This window comes from Petromyzon marinus, chromosome 54, assembly GCF_048934315.1.
Source record: "Petromyzon marinus isolate PM22_M1 ecotype Great Lakes invasive population chromosome 54, UKy_Petmar_22M1.pri1.0, whole genome shotgun sequence".
NCBI classification, from domain to species: domain Eukaryota; kingdom Metazoa; phylum Chordata; class Hyperoartia; order Petromyzontiformes; family Petromyzontidae; genus Petromyzon; species Petromyzon marinus.
The window spans coordinates 10,672,978-10,700,432 of record NC_133720.1 but is presented as its reverse complement, the minus strand read 5'-3'; the positions used below and the strand labels follow the sequence as shown (position 1 = coordinate 10,700,432).

At 46.0% G+C, this 27,455-nt stretch overlaps 2 protein-coding genes and 1 non-coding gene across 5 annotated transcripts in view; 1 reads left to right on the top strand and 2 right to left on the bottom strand.

Moving 5' to 3' along the window:
• The window catches only part of KIF15 (kinesin family member 15), a 34,670-nt gene extending 30,114 nt beyond the window's left edge, over nucleotides 1–4,556 (bottom strand). Inside the window, exons 1-5 of the mRNA XM_032974688.2 lie at nucleotides 4,365–4,556; nucleotides 3,458–3,491; nucleotides 2,278–2,476; nucleotides 1,136–1,212; nucleotides 134–171 (exon numbers count right to left, since the gene is read on the bottom strand). Of these exons, the coding sequence (XP_032830579.1) occupies nucleotides 134–171; nucleotides 1,136–1,212; nucleotides 2,278–2,476; nucleotides 3,458–3,491; nucleotides 4,365–4,383 (367 nt within the window). The 5' untranslated portion in view covers nucleotides 4,384–4,556. The remainder of the gene's footprint in view (nucleotides 1–133; nucleotides 172–1,135; nucleotides 1,213–2,277; nucleotides 2,477–3,457; nucleotides 3,492–4,364) is intronic.
• Nucleotides 4,557–7,596: 3,040 nt separating this feature from the next.
• Nucleotides 7,597–7,670, bottom strand: TRNAT-AGU (transfer RNA threonine (anticodon AGU)). The gene has a single exon. It is a non-coding gene; the product is annotated as a tRNA-Thr (tRNA).
• Nucleotides 7,640–27,455, top strand: part of MARCHF6 (membrane associated ring-CH-type finger 6) — a 36,786-nt gene continuing 16,970 nt past the window's right edge. The window contains exons 1-14 of one of the 3 annotated variants that reach the window (XM_032974711.2): nucleotides 7,640–8,138; nucleotides 14,162–14,258; nucleotides 15,311–15,384; nucleotides 15,529–15,672; nucleotides 16,947–17,019; nucleotides 17,349–17,562; nucleotides 18,320–18,461; nucleotides 18,593–18,651; nucleotides 20,223–20,255; nucleotides 20,455–20,506; nucleotides 21,170–21,228; nucleotides 23,453–23,533; nucleotides 24,585–24,653; nucleotides 24,826–24,900. In XM_032974711.2, coding sequence (XP_032830602.2) covers nucleotides 8,120–8,138; nucleotides 14,162–14,258; nucleotides 15,311–15,384; nucleotides 15,529–15,672; nucleotides 16,947–17,019; nucleotides 17,349–17,562; nucleotides 18,320–18,461; nucleotides 18,593–18,651; nucleotides 20,223–20,255; nucleotides 20,455–20,506; nucleotides 21,170–21,228; nucleotides 23,453–23,533; nucleotides 24,585–24,653; nucleotides 24,826–24,900 — 1,191 coding nt within the window. In that variant the 5' untranslated portion in view covers nucleotides 7,640–8,119. Of the gene's footprint in view, nucleotides 8,139–14,161; nucleotides 14,259–15,310; nucleotides 15,385–15,528; nucleotides 15,673–16,946; nucleotides 17,020–17,348; nucleotides 17,563–18,319; nucleotides 18,462–18,589; nucleotides 18,652–20,222; nucleotides 20,256–20,454; nucleotides 20,507–21,169; nucleotides 21,229–23,452; nucleotides 23,534–24,584; nucleotides 24,654–24,825; nucleotides 24,901–27,455 lie in introns of all 3 variants that reach the window. The other 2 variants (XM_032974709.2, XM_032974713.2) reach the window with 2 other exon arrangements.

Sequence of the window (27,455 nt, the reverse complement as noted above, 5' to 3'; positions counted from 1 at the left end):
AGTTAGTTTCATAAAAATGTGAAGTGTCATTTTACTGCTTCACATTACAAACGTATGCAAATTATACTAAAGGTGTTTTAAGCAACATTTAAATGGGACACCAAATACGCTTAGAGACTTTATAACAACTCACCAAGCATGGTAAATGTTTTTCCTGAACCTGTCTGGCCACTGTTAAGACAAGATAGAGTTATTTTGCAGTCATTGTTAAGCACATAAAAAATCAATTAACTAAATTGGCACCAATGTAACAGCGCAGCCAAAATAGGTTAATTTTATTTTGTTTTCATATAAACAAAACATCCGTTAGGACTTCGTATTTAATTCACAAGATCTTGTGACTGAAGTCATGGACACGTATCTTACAAATTGTCCCATCATTTTCTAATTGTGACCTACTCTTGCTTATCATGCTAAAATACCCTTTAAATGCCCACTTTCTTTCAAATTTTGCCGTTTAAGAAATCCATGGACATTACTTGCCAATTTAAGGACTCCACATGAATAGGGTCCGTATTAAATGCACTGACAGCTAAGGTGTCATCCACCCATTATATACCTACAGTGTTATTTGTATTTTAGGATACTTTAATATTTACGATGGACGTACAGCAATAGTACACAATGTTAAACACCCCTCAAGGTCCACTGTCCTAGCTTAAAAGAAAATACCAAAGCATTCTTGGAAAGTAGCTGTTAACTCTTAAAAGGAGGCACCTCTGTGCCAGTCATTCCTTGGAGGCAAGTTTGGCCAAGAGCCAACCATCAGAAATTAAAACTTAAAACAGTGGAAGATGCTGCAAGCATTATTTTAAAGTATAGAATTGATACCACATACAATAGCGGAACTGCCTGCATATAGAGCCACAAGTGCTGGCATGTTCTTCTCATCAACTCAATACACATACATGTTTTGACCGAGTGTAGAATGTAGAGTAGCGACAAATCATTAGGCCTACAGGAATGTTTTATGAGTAATTAAAATATTATAGAAGTAACTTCTCCTGCACGGTACCTATTTCGCAACATGCGCCCACCAGGGGGATGTGACCAATGGGTTTAGAACATTTGTATTGGATGCATTATAATGAAGACATTCTTGTACGTCTGTGATTTGTGCAAGTATGATACTCACTAGGCAAAGATGGTGCCATTGTAGCCATTCATGCATGACTCAATTATGTTCTTTGCTACTACGGAAAATATCTCTTCCTGCAAATGCAAACAAGACACGATATAAATGAGTGGAACTATAGAGCTTTGATTTAAATTGCAATTCTGGAGACCGATATAACGGCAAGTCATACACACGTACAGTAGCTGATGATGCTCACATGATAAACTAAAAACGAAACTATTGTACTTAGTACGTAAAGCCACACTGAGCTATAAACTATTTTGAAAAGGAACCCGACCACAAATGATAGCTCAATGAAGTGGCTTATCATATGGAATTTATAGTAGCAGCCAAATAATCTAAATGCATGTTTCTAAATGTTGAGGCAAAAACTAGAGGACCCAGAAAAAATCCACGTGACCAGAGGGAGAGAGGACATGCAAACTCCAAATATACAGGTGTCAGGGTCGGGATAGAACCTACAAAACTCTTGTATGCCAGGCGAGGTAGTTCGTTTCTGTCGAAAAGGAAAAATTGTTCTGCTTACATGTGAATCGATTGGCGGTGACCCGGGTCACGATGGTGACCCGGGGGTGCCAAAACCTCCATAACTCCGAAACCAGAAGGCCTATGAAGACGGGAGATGTCACCGAGCCCGATACGCACGCCAAATATGGAAGTAAAAAACAAACGCAAAACACCCATAAAAAAGGGGGGCTGCTGGGGATTTGTGCGTGACAACGGCTGTTTATTGCTTGTTTTGAAAGTACATCAGGATGCTGGTCTGGTCATTTCCCAGCACGTTCTGCTTCTTACGGGGGCGGCCACCCTTGTCTTTGGGAGCGAGACCACTTGGAGGCAATGGCACACCAGGCGCTCTCTTGGTACGGCCGGCGGTCACGGTCGTGCTGGCGGGATCGACATCGTCGTCATCATCGCTCCCAGCGTCGCGCTCCGGCAGGACAGGGTAGTACCAGCGATGCTCCCAGAAAAAAAACTTAAACTATACCCGGCCCACCAATATTTTGCGGTGACCCGGGCTACCCCCAATCGATTCATGTGTTCAGAGACCGGATTATCACGTGCGCAATGTTGACACCCCAAATAAGGTTAAGAAGTGTATTTTTTTTTACAAATTCAACGACGCAATGACACCGTACCTGAGTGGCACTTATGCTGGCCACATAGTCAAAGGTGAAGGTGCGTGGCTCGGGCCGTGAGAGCACCCGAACTGTGTCTGGCGAGACCACCGTCACACACATGCCCTGCTCCATCGACTCGCCCTCGTTCGCCGCTATGCCCTCGGTCGGTGGGCGCACGCGCACGCACACACGGATTGCGTCGCCATCTGAACACGAGCTGTGGAGAGTGCCAACGTTGAGCATTTCAAACGTGCGACATTCACGCAATCTATTTAAAGACCTTAATCTGTATGTCTCAAAAACCTCTAAGGGTACTTCCTGACAAGGCAGAAAACTGAAAATCTGAGATTTTTAATTTTAAGGCCCCCAAATCTCGATTTTAAGTGTCTCATAAACTTGCTGGTGCATGTCATTCAGAAACCGTTCAAAATGTAAGATTTCGGGTTTTTTCGTTTGATAGAGCTTTAAACAGCAAATAAAATTTAAGCAAGAACCATTTTTCTATCTTTCATTGTTTGAGATATTTCGTATTCAAGCCGTTTTGAACGAATAAATCCACATTTTATGATGTTCAAACCTGATTAATTCGAAAACGGTAAAAGATTGGAGCTTCCCCTGAGTAACTTTAGGAATTTTGTTTTGTCTAATAAAAAAAATAACTGAATCTTTAAACCGAGCGGTTTCTGATAAACATTTTTGAGATAGTTAGTGTCTGATCGTAAGTAAAAATTGTAAAAAAATGGCAGTAGGTTAATGATTATATTTATTCAAAACGTTTGCCTGGCAGAATGGACAAGCTTTATCAACTGTTATCACAATAAGCATAGAACGGACATGGCAACGTTTCACCAACATTGAACAACATCATCATTACATGCGTTGTGAGCAATGTTGCTGCGTCGGGCTGTTATTGCCCTGTAAGACCAGACAACCCAGCAGCATGTTTATCGGGCCGAAACCAGCATTTGCATACTTTAACAAATGCTGCTGAAAACACTGATCCAGAAGTCTCACATGCTACTGCACCTAAATAGGATTTTATTTCACGTAAATGAAAGATCCTTGTCCGTTTTTAATTGTATTACCCAACAACCGGTGTTGTACAATTGCGCAGCTTGTCAACACAAGTAATACTGTACAACAAAATACGTTTAATTTTGGTTTGCTACGTGCAGATTGAAAGATGATATTGCCTCACCTTTGGTTCAGGTTACAAGAACCCGGCACTTCACCTGTAAAATAATCGTACGGAATGACCATGTCAGAATTATACATTGATTAACACAATACACAAAATACAACTCCAGTAGTGTGCATGAGTTTCAAATAAGGCCCAGACGGAGGTTCCGACCAAAAATACACACGGACAGATACGGAGACACAGGCGCATATACAGACACGAATAGACACGGAGACAGCCACTGATATATAGACACGAAGACGTGAGACGAACATTTAGAAATAAATAAGTAAAGAGAATGCGACATCAGAGGCAAACAAGCGAGACGCGGACACAAGAGATACAGTGGACAAGCAATCCACTGCTAGATGAATTACTCCCCATGCCGTGTCGGTCGTAAGGGATGTGACAATATTTCACCAAACTGGTCAGTGCGCGTTTGTAAAACAATTGAGATTGAAGGGGGTTTTGATGGGGGGGTGTTGGACCAGGACCGATACAGATATCGTTTGGGATAACTGGTGCGACAAGCTAACCCTGCACCACCGCTCCACACTCACATATACAAATGACACGCTATAAGCAAATATGTACAGTTGTATATTTTGCTCTCACATTGCAACACTTTAAAAAACACACACATTCGCTTCTAGAGTAATTTTAAGAGCGGTCGTCGTAACGCGGTTATCGTTGAACGTGTACGATTATTTTTGGTGCTGCAAGGTCATTTCCCGATACGTTGTTTGTCAACCTATTGACGTTGCAACGAATGTGCCGAGTTCTCGTTATTTGTGCTCACGACAAAACAAGTTAAACGATTAACGTTCGATTTATCTCCGGCGGCCGCGGAAAGCCTGCGCTTAGGCCTCGTACGCACTCAAACTCCATACCAAAAAAACCCCGCAGTAACCGACGCAACTCTTACCTTTATAAACGGCCGGCATGGCGGCAGCAAACGAACTAAAAAAAAACGTAGTTCGCTTTAAAAATGTGACCTAGATTTTTTTATTTGTTTAAACCCGAGACACCGACCGATCGCAACAAACAACAAATAAAAAAAACTTTTCCGCCGCCTCAGCGAACGCCTCGCAGCAGAAAATGGCGGGATTTTAAAAGTTCGCGCTCGACCCGCGCTCGGCCAATCGGAACGCGGGGAGGACGCGTGACGTCACCGCAACCGCCCGCACCCCGATTGGTCCTCGCGCGCTCGAACACGCTCCGTCCACTGCTCGATGGGTTACCGCGTGGCGAGTCGTTGCGTACCGAAGTGGACCCCTACGTGGGTTAGCTCCGTGTTCTTGTACAGCGATATTGAGCTGTCAGGTGCATTGTCGATACGGGCGAATTGTGTTTGTTTCTCCCTTGCGATGGGACTTTGTAGGACGAACGCTGAGATTGAGAAGGGCACGGGGTGACACCAATACGGTCTGAATTGGTCTCTGACAGATATGCATTTTGTCAGAATCCAAAGTTTATTATCATTATTATCCGAGTAGATTACTTATTGGACAAAACACGGCTCTTTTTGTTTCCGAGGGTGGCTCGGCCCAGCAAATGTAAAGTAGATTAACAAACTAAATGATCTTACAAAATAATGACGTGCGTTTGTAGTTGTTTCGACCTCAATAATGTCGGTTTAGAAGACTTAGAGAGATCATCTTTGACATCAGCCGTGGTCAAATACACTGCAGGATGAAGACCTCGATCCTGCGATGCAACCATCCAGCGCCTACAGATGAACTGATTTCATCGATCCATCTCCTTGATGTCAGAGTTCCATTCCTTGGCTGCCAACCCCGTTATGAGTCTTGAACATCGGTTCAAGCACCACTGACTTGGAGGAGAATGATGATCCATATTAGTTTTTGGGGTACAGTCATCAGCATCAGAATATTTATACTGAAGGAATCCGATGAGCTATAAAGCGCTTTGTCACATGTCCAGCCACGTGGAAGCTCAATGACAAAAGTCTTGTCGTTCATGACAATAATTGTATTGGGTACGAAAATATAACGTTTTAATTTTTGATTTAAAGCTTTCGTGACTGCAGGGATTCCTTTTCTTGGTTCTTTCGGTAAAGTCACGTAGAAGGGAAGTAATAAAATAATACAAATAAAACAATAACATAAAATTCTCACGACGTTTCGGCCACTGCCTAGCAGTGTTCATTAGGACGCTGTCTTTCCGACAGCTCTGTTTCTTCACCTGAGGACGGCTGCTTGCGTTGTGGCCGAAACGTCGTGAGAATTGTATTATATTATGTTTTCTTTTTATTATATTATAATTTCCCTTCTACGTGACTTTACCGAAAGAACCAAGAATATAACCTTTTTAAGTTTGGACGACGGCAACCCAGCGTATATTCTATCATATATACGTGTTCCTCGCGTATTTATTAAAGGAAATAGTTCACCCAGGTTATATTCTTGCTTGTGGCAGCAATTTTTTTGCAGGAGCTGTGTGCTAATGTCGAGAGGTCTGCCAGCCACCACGCTTCAGGGTTTATCTCTCCAACAATACACCGTTTGTGCTGAAGTAGTAACTAATTGGCACGTTTTGTTCACGTGAAGAAACCTTACTAACTGACCGTATCGGCTGGTGGTGGGTGTAACGACACGTTTTATTTAAAACCTTTTAAGTCGCATAAACAAAATGTAAATCGAAACTGAACAGCATCTCGATGCGCATGTCTTCGTTGAATTTATATTGGAACAATCCAGCAAGAAGTATCACAAAACGAATTACGGACTTCAGAAGACAATTTACAGCTTCGTCCAGATAACATCTCGGTTTGGAACGGTTGACCCCCAGGTGGTTATAAAGTGACACGTACATATAGCAAACACGTTTACAATGTAAACATCCGCCTACTACAGTATACTTCAAATGGTTTAATGTAATCCAGGACTGCCTTGCAAAAGGGAGACAATGCTGCTGTTTGTTTCAATGGTGCACTCCATGGGGTTTAATTATTTTTTTTAAACCCCTCGAAGTCACGCATTTCAATGGAAATCTAAACTTAACAAAATCTCAACCCACAGGCCGACGGTGATTATTGATTTATTTATTGTAAGCAATCCAGCACAGTGTCACACATTTGCATGATACCACATCAGGGGCGTATTATCCAAAAGGCACAATAGGCACTGCGCCTACGGCTACGAAAGAATGTTGACCGTGTATTGTGTTTGTATGTATAGTAAAAAATATAACCAAAGATATCTTCTTGGATAAATATATTCATATAGCAAGGATAGGCAACAGTGTATATATACGAGGCAGAGTCATGTTAATGCGGGGGTTTTTTTTCACGTGAGACAAATTAACAGCGGATATTTTTTTTTAATTGAAGAATTAGCAATAGCATATTCAAATGGTGTTTCCCCCCCCCCCCACAATCTAATTCTCTACAAAGATTAATAAGGGCAGACAAGCGTTGTGGTGGTAGTAGTGACATGGGGCAGCAGCAGCAGCACCACCAACTCTATAAAGTTATCACTCAAGGCCTACGAAATATAAGTGCATAAGGACCTACAAATAACTTTAATCCAGCCCTTGCAATTCTGCAAAACAGATATCTAACAAAGCCCCAATTCAAGAATGTAATGGAAAGTTTCAGCTTAACGTGACACAACATAAAATAATAATAAATACAAAATAGTCAGCAGGTGGCGTAGGTTACCAATCATTAGAATGAAACCACGAAGGAGTGGATTGGTGGTTCGATATGAGACATACAAACTCATTCAACGTTGACGGCTAAAGCCTAAATGGCTACAAGCATATATATAAAAGCACGGTACTATATTGCTTTTTGCATTGAAAATTCTCACGTAGTTTAAGATTGAGTGCTGTTGCCAATGACAGCATTTAACGAACTTTGGCGCCGATTAGGTCAATAAGTGCCGCAGCCGGTGGAGACTTTGCTTGCTGCTCGGAAACGATTGTTCTTGAAAAGACAATAAGGCTAATGGATTAAAATATGTTCACGTTTGTGATGGAGACAGAACGGAGTTTAGACGATAGCTGCGCCTTAACTAGAATGAAATCAGATCACATCGCGTCACGGTGGAGGTTTTCCAAAAGCAAAAAAAAACTGTACCTATAGTCGGTGCAATCGTGTAGCTTATATTTGCATAAAATAATAATAAAATAAAAGGCACCGCTGGGATTCGAACCCAGGATCTCCTGTTTACTAGACAGGCGCTTTAACCATCTAAGCCACGGCGCCGCCCGTTGCCCGGTTGTGTCGCCCACTCTCTTATGCCTCTACTCGCCTCACCCTCCCTCCCTCCCCACCACGTCCTGCTCCCCGTGTGTTATTAAACAATGTAATCGGTAGCATGAGATAACGCTCGGGAGCCGTTGCGAGGATTAAAACCGCGCTCGCGTTTTAAGCGCGCTTGTCCAGCACGTGGCGCATTTTGGAGAGTTCGGAAGATCGAGTGGTGGTTGGTGGTGGGGGGGGGAAGGTTGGCCGTGCGGTGTCTTAGTGAGTCAGTCATGTACGTGACCCGCCCGGGCACATCGGCCGTTCGCCTTTGTTTTTACGGCTAGTATTGTTGCCGCTTTAAGAGAGGTCGCAGTTGTCGCCGGAGGCGCGGAGGGGGGTTTGTATCGTCGAGGGTGGTTTATTTTTTTTTAATGGCGACGACGTCGAGGTGACGACGAGGTCTCGACATGGAGCTCTCCGACGAAGGTGAGGACCACCTTCAGCGGCGCCTCCTCGCACCATCTTACGGTCGTTCACGGGCATCAACGGTACCTTGGCGCGCCCTTATAGGATTTCGACCCCACCCCTGCCCGTTTGTTGTAAAGAAAGTAAAAAAAAACTATCGTTAGAGGCACCCCTTTAAAATAAACGCGCTTCGTGCGAGGTGCGAGCGAGTTGGCCCCCACCCCGCCCCCTGAGGCCCCACGGGCCCTGTCGAGACCCCCGGCTTCGGCTTCGTGGCTCAACCGGCTTCGATCGCCCTTCCCCGGCGGACAATCTAGGAAAGTGCCGCTCTCTACATTTGCGGCCTTGTTTTGTTTAAGTGTGTGTGGTTTTTGTTTAGTGTTATGAACGGCTGAGCGTATCATTTATACGACGGTTGTTTAGTTTGTGAGTTGTTGTTGGGCTGCGGCGGATAATTGTCAACATGTTTGGTTCGTGTTTTAAGTTAAATGTCAAAAGTATTTCACGGTGGGATGTTGCACACCGTCTACGGTGCTGCAATGGACGTGTTATTTTGACATTTTTAAATGTATCAGTGCAAACCGACAAATCCTAGGTAATAAACACAAGGGAATGGGATGGAAACGCGTCGCAGAATACCAACATGCGGGAGATGGAGCCGTTAAAATGGGTGGCTGTGGACGGATTGTGGGGAGGCCTTCATACAGCAGTGATCATGGCCAATGGTGATGGCAGTGTGAACGGTCGCAACTTGCGTTAGTCCCGACTCGGTCGTGACATTTGAACAACGATTGCAGAGAACCAACGTAATTATCCTCGCAGACGTCAACCGTTGTTGGACAAACGGTTCCAACCACACGGATTATTATTAACAGATCCCTGCAGGGTGGGCTGGTAGGACAAGTCTCTGCGCTATTGATGATTTTACACCCAACAGCACGAGATTTCACTTCGTTAAAGTATTGAAAGGGGACGGACGGACACATTAATCTATTGCAGGCTGGTACACTCAGTTTACAACTTCGTTCCTACCAGTATTATTAACGTCGTAGGCTCGCGAGCGATGACGTGGACTTGATGGCGTGGCCTCCATGCAGCGTGAGATGGAAAACACACGGGCTGTAAGTGATGATGAAAGTATTGCCAATTCGAGTTGGTACCCAAACAATTGAAATGTCTGGCGTGTGCCCATAGACTGGGGAAGAGTGACACCTAATGCCTTGCAGCGTGGAAGTCCCGAGTTAGTTTGACTTGCGTCATGTATAATTTAGATGAAAGGCGGAGTTCGAACACGTCGGAACATTTGGTGTATTGGCTTGACAATATCTTACATTGCATAAGGGGTTGGAGCCTATTGTGGTAAGTAATGTCCCAACAATACAACAGGACTTAAACTTGTCATTGCCCCAGATCTGAAAGAAACTGGCATTTGTAAAATATAATTGAGATGAAATGGAATTGCTTCTATAATTGTGATATTGAAACACATTCACCTAAAGTACACTTGATCACTGCTGGGAAAAGTCATAATAACGTTAAACATTTGGCATAATGCTGTTTCTAACCTCATCTGTAATCATAACACACATCTAAACTTCAAGGAGTAATTTTACTAATTACATCCGAACCCGGAACCATTGTTCTGTGTAGACAGCGGTGGATAACAATGCAATTGTAGTGTCTAACTCCTCTTATCTCTTACAAAAAAGTTAAACATAAGTTGTCAAACTGCCCAATTCATTGCGGATGTATAGTAAGGCCAAATCAAGCCGAGGATGTAGTTGCAACAGCAATGCACACACCCTCTACATAGATTTCACAAGGCGTGCAACAATATAGTTGTGTAAGTGGTTCTATAGAGAGACGTCCCACCAGATGACCGAGATGATCGCCACTCCCCATTTGAGCATGGAAACACTTTTAACCAGCCAAATAAAAGCTGCTTAGGCGTGCAATAACTGTGTACACAGACGACGTGACTCAGCCAATGTATCCTCACCTTGCCAGAGGAGTCCACTGTGCAGATCTGCCAGTACCCGTGGACTCTATCCTCTGTAAGCTTAGGATGAATCATAGACCAGAATAATGTCAAGCTGGCGTGTGTGTGCCTGTAAGTGTACTCCCACAATACAGTGTTAACGAAAGTGTGCATATAATAATTCATCTGCCAAAATAACTTTTTTTCCCACTTGCATTGCATGTTATGTTTGTAAAGCTAGTTTATCTGGGATAAAAGCAATATATGCAAATTGTACGCAAAACTTTCCTTCAGGTTGATGGCACAAATGAGACAACATACGATAGAACAAATTAGCCACAACGAACACAAAATAACGCCTTCAATTAAAATCTGGCCGCGATATATGACTTAAATGGGATTCATCTTGATTTGAAGTTTTTGTGACTGCAGGGATCCATACTCTTTGGTTCCTTCGGTAAAGTCACGTAGTAGGTAGAAAATAAATTAAATCACGACGTTTCGGGCACAACACAAGCGTCCCTCATCAGGTGGAAACAACCCCAGCAATAAACAAATTGCTGAAGTGTCCCATTTCAGCAATTTGTATTTTATACCTACGTGACTTTACCGAAAGAACCAAAGAGTTTAAATGGAATTGTTAAATATCTAACAGTAAGCACGCGTGTGACTTCACAAGCATGTTTTCAGAACTCTTAGGGATGTATACATTGCCATGCAGACTGCACTGCAAGGGTCTGGCATACTTCAAAGTGGTAACGATATGCGAGTCGCACAACATCATGGAGATGGAGCGATGAAATGAGCTCGCGTGCAGATGTCGCGTATACAGTATTGCTATACACGGCAGGATCGTGGGAGATAGCGGAGGCTTGCGAAGCCTTCCAACCAGCAGTGGATTAACCGTGGCTAATGACGATGATATCATGGGGGAAACCCTCAGGGTTTTACAAGCCCCTGCATAGAGGCTCGATGTGACCGCCAGCATCATAAGGCTCAAAGATTGGCCTTTTGAAGTTTATTCTCATCGGGGTCTGGACAATAAACCACAGGTCCGTTAGCTGATCGGCACAGCTGACTGAGCACACGCCTCTGTGCACCAAAACTGTAGGGCATTGTACATTCTTACATAAAAGCACTTAATGGGAATGTAACAACTTAACAATTCGGATGCGTGTTCTGCAGGAGGGGACTTTGGAACGCTTACAAACAACGCGGTAGATCGTCGAGTTCACCTCGGGACGGATTTGTGAAACTGTGCCGTTCTTTGTGTGACGTGACACGCGCAGGGTTTATGAAACTGCACGACATTAAACTTTTAAGTCACGGCAAGCGTTGTGCATCATTACGAATGGGTTTTTGGTTAAGATCACACCTGTGATGAAATACTCCTATGTAACATAATTGTTTAAACTTCGGTGTTTTCTTACTTTCATTACAATATAGTCACCCAAAGCTCAAATGATCATAGGGTGGTTCTTTTCTCCGTTGAAAACCTAGAACCAGTGATGTAAATTTCACTTTCCTGTGGTAGGGGGCAGCCTGTACGTTTAAAGTCACCGGGGTTATCCTCACACAATGCGGGTGCCCCATTATGTTGACTGTGGAGGGATGATGGGTGGAGTTGACCTCCATTTGACGTTTGAACTCGCAACCTTTCGATTTTGAGTTGATGTGCGTGTCCAACAGTGTCAACCACCCATACAGTGTAGCTTTAAAATACAATTTGCAAGGCATCTATCACTAATTTGAACATGAAAGGGGTATAGAAAATACGTTTCACTTAATTCGTATGTTACATCAGTGCAATCGGTATTTCAGCTGTTTTTTTTACTTGAAAATAATGCACCCTAATAATCCCTTCAGATGATACATCTCGTTTTCAAGGGTGTCTTAGGGTGTTGATTGGCACGTAACATAGCGAACACGTAACGACACGTACACAAGCCGTTTACACATGTGTAACTTGGTTCCGTCTACATTTTTACAATGAACATCACATCCAGTCAAACACATAAATAAATACATGCATAATTAAGTGGTTCACATAGAATGTGCTCGAGCTGTAACAGTTGTGCGTGTTGTGGAAGTGTGTTTTAATGGCAGTACTAAAATATTAACTATATAAGCAAAACAACTCTTGAGATATATAGATGTTTTTTTCAGAAGCGACCTGGCCACAGTTGATGGCTTAACTAAGTGGCTTATCACGTGGACATTAATAGAAATCAAATACTCTAAACGCACGTTGATTCTAAATGTGGAGGGAAAAACCGGCGGACCTGGAGAAAAAATCTACGCGACCACGGGGAGAACATGCAAACTCTAAATATATATGGGTCAGGGTCGGGATCGAACCCACAACATCCTGTATACCTGGCGAGGTAGTTAACATCTCTCCACCGTGGCACCCTATGTTGAGACTGGCTTAGTGCGTGTGGAAGATTGTTCCATGTTAAAGCAGCTCTGTTTCTGAATGATAGTGTCTGTTGTTCTGTACAGTATAAAACACATGGCTCTTCCAGGCACTGCATTTCCTCTCACATGCAGTTATTCTGAATAATACAATTGGCCAAACATCCCAAACAGTGACCTTTCAAATTAATAGTCTTGGCACGCAATACATTGAATTTGGTATTTACAGTATAGAGAATATAGAGTCTGCAGCAGCAGTCCCCAACCTTTTTGGCACCAGGGACCAGTTTCGTGAAAGACATTTTTTTCACGGACCGGGGGGGGGGGTTCATCATTGGGTCTTTCCCCCTTTTCAAAGCTCTCCAGCGACATTTGTTTTTTACTCATTTTGGCTACTAGGGGTTAGCTTGTGGGCTTACCAACACTGTGACTGAGACAAGTGCGCAGTGCGGGAAAGAGGCGCGGACGGAAGTGGTAAATAATAAAATAATGGGCGGGCCACGCGCGGACTCACCGCTCTCACCTCCTGCTGGGCGGCCCGGTTCCTAACAGGCCACGGACCGGTACCGGTCCGCGGCCCGGGTGTTGGGGACCCCTGCTCTAAAGTATGCAGTGTGGAGTACAGGATTGTTTGCCATGTTTAGTGCTTAACTCACATTCTCAAGGTGCAAGTTCAGGCCTGTTTGGGGTGGAAACTCAGCCCATCATCATCCCTCTGAGGATGATAAAAAGAGTGCACATTTGTGAAAACTCAAAGTGATTCTGAGCCCAGTAATGCCAATGTGGACATTGTACGACTGTCTCAAGGCCACAAAAGGAGGAGCAGGGAGACACACTTCAACATACGTCCGTCGGTTAACTTTTTTAATCCGCTCCACGGAAACTGCTGTTTACCCAAATAACTCTTAATGGAATATAGGAATTACATGAGTCTGCAATAGAGCTGTTTCCACTGCCAAAACAGAAAACATAACGTCAACAAAGCCAGTCGAGGTCTGAACGGTCATAAATGGACATTGCTGTTTGGCTGAGGGCATGGCTCAGCCCCACTTCCGAGCGCTCGAATTGGCCTAAATTAGCGCACGTGTGCAGAACGTAAACATGCCATTAGAATGTTAACGTTAGTCGAAACTATGGGGTCCTATGGGAGGCGAAACATCAACTGAAAAAAAACGTTAACCGATGTCACTTAACCGAGGGACTCGTGTAATGTATTTTAGAAACACGTTTTGACAGAATTTGAGATGTATTGACACCTGGTGAGAGAGAACGTGTTTAACGGGGCTACCTAATTGTGGGATGGAGCACTATTCAAGTGGGCTAAGTGGTGCCGTAATGCTCGGCAAGTAGACATCCGCATTGCAGATTTGGATTAGAGTATTTGGCTGCTATAAATTTCCAGACGATAAGCCACTTTGTCGCTTCGTAAAAAGAACTAATAGCCCAGTGGGCTTTATCTGGTAAAATAAAAAGAGTACAGTTTTCGTTTATTTATTTGCTTACCTTTCCTATCCTTTGCACTCCTATCGTTTTTTGTTGTTGTAACTTTCTTACCCTGGTGGACAGCTATGAAAAAGAGCTTCATAACTCATCGGATTTCTCCAGGATGAATCAACATTTTGATGACCGGTGGCTATGTTGTTTGCGACAGATATCTGCCGGGTGTGCCGGTCGGAGGGGACTGTGGACAAGCCGCTCTTTCACCCTTGCGTGTGCACGGGCAGCATAAAGTTCATCCACCAGGACTGGTGAGCTGCCTTTGGCATTGGGGAGTTTTACCGAGCATGGGGGGGGGGGGGATGAGCAGATATGTGGGCCGAGGCTCTGTGCGATCGCCTGGTCAAGCTATGGGAACGTTTTGTACTGGAGAACTTATCCCGAGTGACTGAATAGGAGCAGCCTCGAGCCAATTCACTTGGAACGCACCCGGATCTTGTGGGATCTTTTATGCTAAGCTGGGTTGAGTGGATTCTCCTTGGATGTATGTACGTTGAACTTCTTTCGCGCCGTACGTAGCCAACCGTGCTAATCGGAGGTGCGGGGAAGGACAATAAACTAAACGCAAAAAGCAGTAGTATGAGTAACCGCCATGCACAGCAGGTTTGTTGTGGGCATCTGTGGGTCTGCGTGGTGGGCAGCAGAGGGGAGTGCAGCAATATCTAGTGTTGTCCTGTATTTCTATGCTCCCACATCTATGCTTCCCACCTTTACCAACCCGCACTAATTAGCATGATGCAGTGTGGTCACGTAACTTTCACGACCTGCATGCGGAAGTAGGGAGGCCTATTTCTGGTCTCAAAAAAATGGACACTTGACAGAGTTATTGTTGCAGCCTGCAACAGTAACTCTGTGTGCTGCACAAACATTTGCACCTGACTGTTGTTATTAAAGCCATGTCGACCTCATGAGAGCTCATGTGTGCCTCTGTGTCTCCACGCTCGGCACACAACAATCTGCAAAGCTAAAGGGACGATCTCTGTATTTATTGTTTGTGTGCGGGGAGGGGAAGTGAAATGGTTAACGCACTCCGCTACGAACACAGTGACGCGAGTTCGATTCTCGCTCACGGCCAACATCGGTGACGAATAACCATTCCTGGGTCTCCCCTAAGTCGATGCTTAGCTGGTGCCGTGTGTGCATTTTAGCATGGGCGAAAAAAATCCGGGAATGGTTTAGGCCACACCACCCCCTCGTACACCGTTCCGGCCTTCATAGGTGGTCGCTAACAGCACTTGACCTATCATTTTGTTCAAGGCTATATGGGTGATCTTTGTTTTTCTCTGTCTTCGTGTGGTTGCAGCCTGTTACAATGGCTCAAGCACAGCAGGAAGGAGTACTGCGAACTCTGCAAGCACCGCTTCACGTTCACGCCAAGTAAGCGAGCCTCTGGACAATCGATACGTTTCACACGTTAGTTCGTGGGTGATTATCCGCTTCACGGCAACACATCAATGAATCGAATTCAAATCGATTGTTCCCGTTATGGTACGTCTTTGCGTGTGTCCCGCGTTGGTGCAGTTTACTCTCCGGACATGCCGCCACGCTTGCCAGTCGGCGACGTGGTGGCGGGGCTGCTGGCCAGTGTGGGCACGGCGCTGCGGTTCTGGTTCCACTACACGCTGGTCGCCTTCGCGTGGCTCGGGGTCGTGCCGCTCACCGCCTGTACGAACTCACGCACGCACGCACGCACGCTCGGCCCGCGCCGCCATGCTCGGTCGCACAACTCGCGGCACAAGCCTACGCAGCGATTGCGAGAACATACGCTCGCAACAGTTGTGCACACGTGCAGACCTTTTGTCAGTCCACAGCTGGATGAGGGACTTCGCCGCGCCGCGCAGGTAATGGGGGTTAATGAGACATGCTTCACCACACATTACGACTGTGGATTTTCTACACTGCCCTCTGCTGCCACCACCTAACCCTGCAGCCCTATGACAATCTGGTTTTGCATGGCGGTCCCCCATGCATGGTGTGTGGTGATCACCCATCCAAGCACTGTTCAGGTTCAACCCTGATCTTATAATAATTTTTTAGCGCCTTATCCAAGATGCTTTACACAGAATTGACAATGGTACATATGAATGTAATGGTGGAGATTAGGTGTGTGAAATAGATGAGAGTGAAGCAATGGGGGCAAACCTGTGATGCGTGAAATCGGTGAAAGTGAAATTTATGACAGTAAATTATGATGAATGGTTTGAATGAATGGGGAATGAGTGAGAGCCACATGAGAATACGGAGAGGGAAAAGTAACCATACCCAGGCTATGGGGGCGTTCCCTCAATAATGACAAGGTCTCCAAAATGTCCGTAGTGTTTTACAGACCTTATCCTTCCTCCGCACCTTCTATTAGCATGGTTGGCGACGTGCGGTGCAAATGAAGTTCAACGTACGTACACACAAGACAATGGCAGTTGGATTTAAGAGAGAAATTTACTGCAAAACAATGACAAACTACAAAACTAACCCCACAGCAAACGTGCAATCCAGCTTCCTCCCACGTGCACACTACTACATGCACAATACAACACGAAATAACACAAGCAGTCTTCAAAACATCTCCTGTGCAAACATCCTGGAAAAGTCTTCATGCTGCGTGTGTATGCGTGTGTCTTTGCCTCTGTCAGGAGTGGTCGTGTAGCAGTTAGCGCGCCGCACTAAAAGGCCGGCGACCAGAGTTTTATTCCTGCTCACAGCCAACACCAGTGACTATTATCTGAACTGGTCCTGCACCTCCCATAGGTCGACTCAGCCTCAAATGAATACCTGGTGCGGTGTGTAAACATCGCCATTGGGGAGACAAATGCGGCTGGGCGTGGTGCTGGCCACCCACCCCCTCGTGTGCCGTACCGGCCTTCATAGCTACTCGCTAACAGCACTTGTCCCAACAGTCTATTAAGGCTACACGGGCGATCCTTGTCTCGGTGTGTCTGCAGGTCGGATATACAAGTGCCTCTTCACGGGCTGCGTGAGCTCGCTGCTCACCCTTCCCATGGACATGTTGTCAACGTGAGTGTAAACGTGGTTCATCACTTCATCACCATTCGCAAAAAAAATTACCACGTAGGCAAATTGGCACCTGGTTGCCATGGAAAAAACACACACTTTGCAGTGCATTTTATCACGTGTGCCACCTCGTGTGGACAAGAGGCACAAATTTACTGAACTCCGGAAGCCGTTTTGCGAAGTCATCTTCCGGCGGTCATTCTGTGACTCAATTTATTTACCCGGGAGATGAAATAATCACGTTGAGACACGTGAAACGTAATTGCCTCTTTTGCAATACCTTCCCCCCACCCCCCCTGCCGTCGCTCACCGATGTTTTCCCGCCCCTGCAGGGAGAACATCCTGGTGGACTGCCTGCAGGGCTGCCTGGTGGTCACGTGCACGCTCTGCGCCTTCATCAGCCTCGTGTGGCTGCGCGAGCAGATAATGCACGGTGGCGCACCTCCCTGGCTCGAGCAGAACCACCTCGCCGCCCGTGCCGCGCAGCACCAGCAGCAGCAGCACCCGCAGCAGCAGCAGCAGCCGCAGCAGCCTGACGGACAACAGGTTGAGTGCGCCAGTCGTTGCCCGCAGAACCCAGGGCCAACGATAATTAGATCTGCAGCAACATTGTACACTGAGAATGAGAAATTATAGTTTTTAACTCTGTTGCTGAGCACAGGCCCAAAGAGACCCAACATGTTAAGCAGCCAGCAAGAAAAGCATGGGCAAAGTTGGAATGGATAACAGTTCATACACGATTCTTGAATTGAGCAAGTTTATTGGAAGAGCTTTCGGGGGGGGAAAAAGGCGATGGGAGGGAATTCCAAAGTGGGGCAGTGCGAGGGGAAAAAACAGGAAGAGAGGCGTTGTAACCACTTGCAATAAAAAATATAAAAACTAAAACTTTATTTTACCAGGTAAAGCCCACTGAGCTATATAGCTCTTTTGCAGAAGCGACCTGGCCACAAATGATAGCTCAACGAAGTGGCTAATCACGTGTAAATTTATAACAGCCAAATACGCACGTTGATTCTAAATGTGGAGGGAAAAACCTGAGGACCCGGAGAAAAATTTACACGACCGCACACTCCAAATATACAGGTGTCGGGGTCGGGATTGAACCCACGACCTGCTGCATACCAGGCGAGGTAGTTAACATCTCGCCACCGTGGCAACCGATTAATAACCAATGGCACAATTCCAGTTGTGATCGATGAATTAAGATGTGCCCACCCAATCGGCGCGAGAGCCACGACTGGCACGGCGCGCTCGCCTTGCACGCCCCGCGAGTGCCGTCACTCACGCTGTCCTCTCACGCCAGCTCGACCCCGAGCCTCCGGGCGAGGCCCGGGTCGCCCAGGCTCTGCCGGCCGATGCCGAGGACGACGAGGACGAGGAAAACGTGGACGAAGGGGACGAGGAGGAAGAGCAAGCGGGCGACAACGCCAATAACGATGCGCAGGGTGGGTGGCCGCCTTCCCAATTTTTGGGTGACCTTTGAGCTCGTTGTTGCCCTGGGAATGTGACAGCACCGAGTATGCGCATCGGTGATGGTAATTTCGTCGGTGGATTTTTCTTGTGTGCTGCACAGAAGACATGAACTGGAATGCCTTGGAGTGGGATCGAGCAGCCGAAGAGTTGACCTGGGAACGGGTAAGGTGCAGTCCTCGAGAGAGGATATTTTGAGCTCTTTGTCCTTGCTGGCTAGAGGCGGGTGTACTCACACGTTTGCCTTCCACATGGGACCTGCCAATAAACTACCGTGGTGTACCGATTTTTACTGCTGGGTGGACGGTGTTGTAGGTGGGGGGGGGGCTAAATAAACTTGTTTCAACTGCTTCAGATGAATTAATGAACAATTAATTAGTTAATTCGGCAGCCAGTAAGATCCCACAAATGAAAATTCGCAAGAAATTAGATCTGTTAAGATAACAAATGAGTAACGGTCCCTGCATCAGTAAAACCACCACGTGTCCTTTTTGAGAGGGCGAATGTCACTCTGTTACCACTCGCTTAAATATGGAATATTGAAACATCTATCCGGGTGAATAAAATAAGTACACATTTTTATAAAAAATCATCCGTGGCCATCCTTTTGATAGATTAGTCATAGGAATGTAGAAATTTCGCTGCTGGCCCAGGGTCACTGATGGAGACGAGTGCTGTCTTGTTATATTGGGTTTTGGAGTTTTATTTTCCTTGCAAAAAATAGGTAAAAAGTACTACGCCAGGTGATTATATGAATCGTGACTAAGATGACATTAAGTAGGCTGAATCATTGCTGATGACGTCGAGGAGCATGAACCATTACGCAAACTCCCGGTCATCCTCACAGCGCCGGCTTTTGGCTCGCCATCAAACAAAGACAAGTCACCGAATCGCGTGCTTTCAGATGCACTTCTGTGGCCGTCTGGAACACTCTTCCGATATTAGGAAGCCACTGTGAGCCATGCACTTATAAATCACCTACATTGACAAACTCATCTTTAGAACTGCTTTTTGTGTTTAGTTTGTTGTCCTCCCCCCGCACCTCCGATTAGCACGGTTGACTACGTACGGTGCGAAAGAAGATCAACGTACATGCATCCAAGGAGTATCCACTCGGTTTTCATTTTTCATTTATTTGGAATAACCCTGTGAGCCGTTCGGCCCTTGATTCGGGTGCAACCGCAACAAACAATAAAATTACAAGAGACATTTAAAATTTACTGTAGGAAAATTTAAACATCCCCTACAAAAACAATGAAATCTTCCAGAAAAAGCGCCATTTGTGTATGCTGCGTACAAAAATGTGAAAAAATCCCACTCAACCAGCTTAGCATTAAAGATCCTAAAAGATCCCACAATATCAGGGTGCGTTCCAAGTGAATTGGCCCGAGGCTGCTATTCAGTTCAACATACATACATGTGTAAGGAATTTGAGATGAGTGTTTTATTGTAGTTGGCTCAGTGGTGGAACGAGCAGCTCTCAATCGAAATTTTGTGAGTTGAAATCCTGGTCCAGGGGCGGTTGACTCGGCCCATCATCCCTCCGTGGTTGATAAAATTAATTTTGCGGGGAAGTCCAAGAGTGGTTGCCATATGGGTAGATTTACCCTTGCCATTGGAATATGAAATTGTCAACACTGCACCAGGGTCTTGCACAGGAAATGAGCATCGTCTCAATGCTCATTTGAGCAGGAAATCTCTGTGACTCGTTTGTTTATATTTGTTTTTTTCTGCAGATTCTGGGGCTTGATGGGTCACTCATATTCCTGGTAAGACCGACTCGCTCGTCCTCATGTTGGGAAAGATTCCCACCACGTGATTATAAACACAAAGTTCACCCTCTCCTGCGTCGGTGACCAAGCAGCAGTGACTCTCCCACTGGGCTCTCACCCGTGCTTTGAGTGGTGGTCAGGTTTTAATTTACAGGCCCTGTCAACTTGAACCTCGTTCCTCTCTCTGTATTCGCAGGAGCACGTGTTTTGGGTGGTGTCGCTCAACACTCTGTTTATTCTGGTCTTCGGTGAGTGCAGCGCTTGCGAACAGGTTCCTTGTCGAAATGTGTTTGCCGACCGTGCTATCCGAAATTTACATAGATGTTTAAAATATGTTAATTTTTTAATGAAGTTATCACAATATAACTGACACAGATGCAATTAAAAGGCAACGACAATTTGGATGAGACACTGTTATCTGTGTATGAACTATTTTCCCCAAAATACAGTAAGCCTAAATGCTAAAGTTTTGTTTAATTAATCAAATAAACGATGATGAGTGTACCAGTGTAAATATAAATACTTTATTTATGCAGTCTTGTGGAAGTGGTGATTTGTGGTTAAAACACCCAACTTTCAATTGAAAGGTAAAAGTTATAATCCAGTTCGAGAGTTGACTCAGCTCAACATTTATCTGCTTCGATGAAATCCGAAAGAAGTTCCACATACATATGTACAGTACCAGCTTTTTGGCAAAGCTGCAGGGATGTCTTACGGATACATTGCACCCTACCATGGTAACGTGGATTTTCCACCACCGGTTTGTTATGGAATGGTGATTAGCGTCGCCCTACGCTCGTTTGAGAAGATGTTTGGCATTGAATTTTGTTGGCCTATACATTAAAGTAAGTGTCGTGTATGTGTGTGTATTTATACGAACGAAATCTGTGTGCTTTTGTTGTTGTTAACAGCATTCTGTCCTTACCACATTGGCCATTTCTCCGTGATCGGCCTGGGATTTAAAGACTTTGTAAGTCAGTGTTCATTAACATCAATTAATTTCTCTGTAAACTTTTAAAATAAACCCATCCGAGATGGTGAGTTGGGCGTTGTGATCAGGCATGTAATGGTTCGGTCATTCAAATTGATTCCTACATTCACAATACATACATGCTTAGAATTGTGATGGCAAACGTATATATTTTTATTTTGCTGTTTATGCACCATTTTAGCAAATGTTATATTTTTGCCGATTGAATAATTAAGACAGTACTTATGAGGCAGAAAACACCAATACAAATGAGACTTGAAATCAAGGCAAGAATCGATTCTTTAAATTGAGTCGCCACTCTAAGAAATGACAATTGCAACCTTTTTGGGGGGAGGGGGCCGTGAATTAGATGCCTAAATTGAATGCATCAGTGTAGTGACGTCACTAGAGCAGGCCGTGGCTGCCGCACATAACTTCTAAGGTTGTTTTTATTACTATCGGTGCTTAAATCTAAAATGAAAACTTTAGTATATATTTTTTATTTTACCCAGTAAGGCCCACTGAGCTATATACAGTGAGGGAAAAAAAGTATTTGATCCCCTGCTGATTTTGTACGTTTGCCCACTGACAAATGATCAGTCTATAATTTTAATGGTATGTTTATTTGAACAGTGAGAGACAGAATAACAACAAGAAAATCCCGAAAAACGCATGTCAAAAATGTTATAAATTGATTTGCATTTTCATGAGGGAAATAACTATTTGACCCCCTCTCAATCAGAAAGATTTCTGGCTCCCAAGTGTCTTATACAGGTAACGAGCTGAGATTAGGAGCACACTCTTAAAGGGAGTGCTCCTAATCTCAGCTTGTTACCTGTATAAAAGACACCTGTACACAGAAGCAATCAATCAATCAATCAGATTCCAAACTCTCCACCATGGCCAAGACCAAAGAGCTCTCCAAGGATGTCAGGGACAAGATTGTAGACCTACACAAGGCTGGAATGGGCTACAAGACCATTGCCAAGGAGCTTGGTGAGAAGGTGACAACAGTTGGTGGGATTATTCGCAAATGGAAGAAACACAAAAGAACTGTCAATCTCCCTCAGCCTGGGGCTCCATGCAAGATCTCACCTCGTGGAGTTGCAATGATCATGAGAACGGTGAGGAATCAGCCCAGAACTACACGGGAGGATCTTGTCAATGATCTCAAGGCAGCTGGGACCATAGTCACCAAGAAAACAATTGGTAACACACTACGCCGTGAAGGACTGAAATCCTGCATCGCCCGCAAGGTCCCCCTGCTCAAGAAAGCACATATACATGCCTGTCTGAAGTTTGCCAATGAACATCTGAATGATTCAGAGGACAACTGAGTGAAAGTGTTGTGGTCAGATGAGACCAAAATGGAGCTCTTTGGCATCAACTCAACTCGCCGTGTTTGGAGGAGGAGGATTGCTGCCTATGACCCCAAGAACACCATCCCCGCCGTCAAACATGGAGGTGGAAACATTATGCTTTGGGGGTTTTTTCTGCTAAGGGGACAGGACAACTTCACCGCATCAAAAGGACGATGGACGGGGCCACGTACCGTCAAATCTTGGGTGAGAACCTCCTTCCCTCAGCCAGGGCATTGAAAATGGGTCGTGGATGGGTATTCCAGCATGACGATGACCCAAAACACACGGCCAAGGCAATAAAGGAGTGGCTCAAGAAGAAGCACATTAAGGTCCTGGGGTGGCCTAGCCAGTCTCCAGACCTTAATCCCATAGAAAATCTGTGGAGGGAGCTGAAGGTTCGAGTTGCCAAACGTCAGCCTCAAAACCTTAATGGCTTGGAGAAGATCTGCAAAGAGGAGTGGGACAAAATCCCTCCTGAGATGTGTGCAAACTTGGTGGCCAACTACAAGAAACGTCTGACCTCTGTGATTGCCAACAAGGGTTTTGCCACCAAGTACTAAGTCATGTTTTCCAGAGGGGTCACATACTTATTTCCCTCGTTAAAATGCAAAACAATTTATAACATTTTTGACATGCGTTTTTCTGGATTTTTGATGTTGTTGTTCTGTCTCTCACTGTTCAAATAAACCTACCATTAAAATTATAGACTGATCATTTCTTTGTCAGTGGGCAAACGTACAAAATCAGCAGGGGATCAAATACTTTCTTCCCTCGCTGTATCTTCCTGCAAACGGGAGGCGGCATCGCTCCGAACAAAGGAACCCTGGTCTAATTGGCACGACGGAAATGTGCTTTGTCGGCAGGTGGAGGCGTCGCACTTTGAGGGCCTCATCACCACCATCGTGGGCTACGTGCTGCTGGCGTTCACCCTCATTCTCTGCCACGTATCCTCGCTGAGCGCCGCTGGATGTCTCGTGCCGTGTCTTTGTCTGCGTCGTTTGTGCGTGTCGTCTTTAGTTTGTAATTAGCACGGTACCAATAACCTTTTTCCGTTGTCAAACTTTGGCGTCCTTGGTTCAAGCTGCGGTCTTAACTTTACACGCAAAGGACACTGGATCATTACCCAGCTTTGGTAACAACTCTAGATTTGTATTACACTTACAACAGCCTGCATGTTTTGTACCCATAAGGCAGTATTCTTCATTGCAAAGCCCGCAGGCAACAGGCAGCCCCTGGGTGGCCTTTAGTGCGCCCCCTAACGTGCAGCCCCCAACAATACACAAATGGTGAAAACATCCCCCATTATCATTGTGCTACTGTCAAACACCCAATGGTTTCAAATGTGTGGCGGTCTGATACTGACTGATGTCTTATCGGCGAAAGTGCCCCCCCCGCCCCCTCTGAACATGAGTGAAGAACACTGCCATAAAGCAAGCGTTCCTAACAGTTATGTAGCATGATTGGTATGGGCCCTGGTGCAAGAAATTAGAGGGGGGCGGGGGGGTCCTTATCCAATGACCCACCCCCTCTCGTCATAGCCTGACACTTTGATCCCAGCCAGACGGCTCATCGGTAGAGCCGAGCGGCACGTGGTTGGAAGGTTGCGACTTCAAATCGTGGATTGGTGGTTCACTCGGCCTCTCATGCCCTCCAGAGACTATAAAATGTAAACCAACTTGTGTGGGGAAGTCAATATTAGTTGTCCTCAAGATAGACCCCACCGTCACCATAGGAATGTGGAATTTCAATTGCCGGCTCAGGGCTGTCACCAAGAGATGAGCGCTGCCTCGATGCTCGTTTTGAGCAGGAAATCACTTTCGAGGGAGGGCCTTCTGGCTCACGAAGCAGCATGGTGCGGCTGCGCCACCTGCACGCTCGCTAGTTGCACCACTGGTTCCTGACACCGACGCACTTTTGCCCGTGCATGCCCGCCCGCTCGTTCGCCCGCCCGCCCGCTCCCTCACTTCGCCCCTTTTCCCTGACTGGCGCCTCCAGGGTCTGGCGTCGCTCGTGCGGTTCCAGCGCTCGCGTCGCCTGCTCGGCGTCTGCTACATCGTTGTGAAGGTGGCCGCGCGAGCGCACAACGACGATTCGCTCCCTCCACGACTCTACGAATTGTCCCCAATTGCATTGGGCCAATCGGATCCCTTTGCTGCCCCTTTTTGAGCACGGTGGATGTCTTGTGATATGAATGTCGAATCTATAGGTGGGCCCTTTTTGTTTGTTGACACTGCAGGTGTCTCTTCTGGTGGTGATGGAGATTGGAGCGTTCCCTCTCGTTTGCGGATGGTGGCTCGACATCTGCTCTTTGGTACGAGGCCACGTGACCTAATCCCATTCTGATCTCCTCCACACTCCACACTCCCACCTCCACACTCCCACATTCCACACTCCTACCTCCACACTCATACCTCCACACTCCCACACTCCACACTCCTACCTCCACACTCCCACACTCCACACTCCCACCTCCACACTCCCACCTCCACAATCCACACTCATACCTCCATACTCATACCTCCACACTCCCACCTCCACACTCCACTCCACAATCCTACCTCCATACTCCCACACTCCACACTCCCACCTCCACAATCCACACTCATACATCCACACTCGTACCTCCACACTCCCACACTTCCACCTCCACACTCCCACACTCCCACCTCCACACTCCCACACTCCACACTCCCACCTCCACACTCTCACACTCCACACTCCCATCTCCACACTCCCACCTCCACACTCCCACACTCCCACACTCCCACCTCCACACTCCCACCTCCACACTCCCACTTCCACACTCCCACACTCCACACTCCCACACTCCCACACTCCCACACTCCCACACTCCACACTCCTACCTCCACACTTCCACACTCCCACCTCCACACTCCCACTTCCACACTCCCACACTCCCACCTCCACACTCCAAACTCCTACCCCCTACCTCCCACCTCTAAACGCCTACCCCTTCCCACACGCTAACCTCGCGTCCGACCCCAGAAGAGCAATTCTGTAATTGATGAGAAACTTATGAATCCTTCACTGGGCAGGGATTAAGGTGAGGTCAGGAGGGGGCGGTCGTATTGACTCATGTCACACGCATTGAACACACCATTAGCCCCGCTTCTAGCACGGCTTAAACTTAACTAGAAACTATGTTTTTATTTTGCGAGGTAAGGCCCACTGAGCTGCTGTCTATCTCTTTTTCAGAAGCGACCTGGCCACAAATGATAGCTCAGCGAAGTGGCTTATCACGTGGGACGTTACAGCAGTAGCCAAATACTCTAAACACGTGATGATTCGAAATCGGTAGGGAAAAACCGGAATACTCGTAAAAAAATTAACATGCCCACAGAGAGAGAGAGAGACACGCAAAGTCAAAATATACAGGCGTCAGGGTTGGGATCGAACCCACGACCTCCTGCATACCAGACGAGGTAGTTAACATCTCGCCACGTTGTCTTGACACCACAGCGAGATTCAAATGTCTTGTGGAGCCAGCGGAGCGCGGCTCGGTTTCGACTCTGCTCGGTAACATGCCGTCGGAAAATTATCCGTGCCTGGCTGGCCCCTTGCTGGCTCGGCTCAGATGTGCAAGTGGAAATCTCGGGGTATTACAAGCTTGGTCTAGGGGTACGGGTCTGGCTCGCTCGCAACGTCACGGTTCCACTTCGGAAACTGTGGGGACGAAGCAGTGGTTCTCAATCGGGGGGTACGTGAGGTCATTTATAAATGTGTGAAATGATGTCATACGTGAGAGTCATTTGTGAATAATCACGTGTGAGTCTGCCAATATAAAATAGCTATGATAACATTTTTAATCCATATGATAACCTAGAAAGATATAAAGTACCTTTCTAAACTCATTGATCATAAACTACGCGGTTACCAAGAGTAACCAGTGAGCACGAACACGTTAGTCACGCATGCAGAGCGTCCGTTGAAATTTTTTTTATTCGCTTGCAGTTCCTTAGCTGGTCAGGATACCTCGCAAAATAGACAATTGGTTGCAATATTGATGTTGATTAGTCATACTATTATTTCTCAGAACCATGTTGGGTCAGGCATGGGGGTACTCGGTTGAAACAAAATTCAAGGGATACAGTCGCCAAAAAAGTTTGAGAAGCACTAATTTAGCGTGCCGTGTAAATGAGGTGTTGGAGCAGGGATGGAGAGAGGCTTGTGGGCCGCATCCAACCCACAACTTCAGTTTATATGACCCAAGGCCTGAGGCCTAACGCTGCGAGATGTCCTGCCAACAGTATCTGTCACTGCAAGCATTTTAGGTGCACTCATCAGGCACGAAGTCGGGGATATCTTTGACCTGGACACATCGTGCTTTTAATTTTAGCGCGCTCAAGTCATCTGTGTGTGACATCACGGTGCTCTAACCCTGTGACGTCACAACTTTGTCCCAGAGTCGGACCACGCCCTCTCATGCCTCGTTTCCACTTGCGCGTCCGGGCCATGCTCGGGCTCTGGCGAGCCAGCACGGCTTTGCCATGTGCTCATCGCATCGCGTGTACAATGCTGTCAGCCTTGTGACTGCATCCGATCATTACCTGTGTGTCGATAGTTCAGTGTTAATGTGCCATTTTATTGAGGTACTACTGCTGTGTGTTGCCTTGGTGTGGTCTGGGACTGTTTTGCTGTTTTTGCTTCCTTGCCCAAGCTTGATAAATCGGACTTATATTGAAGTATTTATTGCTTATTTATATTTCGTGACTTGCTACTAATTTTCTCTATTTTGCACTCCTATCGTGTGTTTTTGTATGGTTTGCCGCTGGAGCTTGCCGACCCGCCTCACACTGGACATCGCTTGAAAACAGCTTCATAGCTCATCGGATTCCTCCTGCAGTG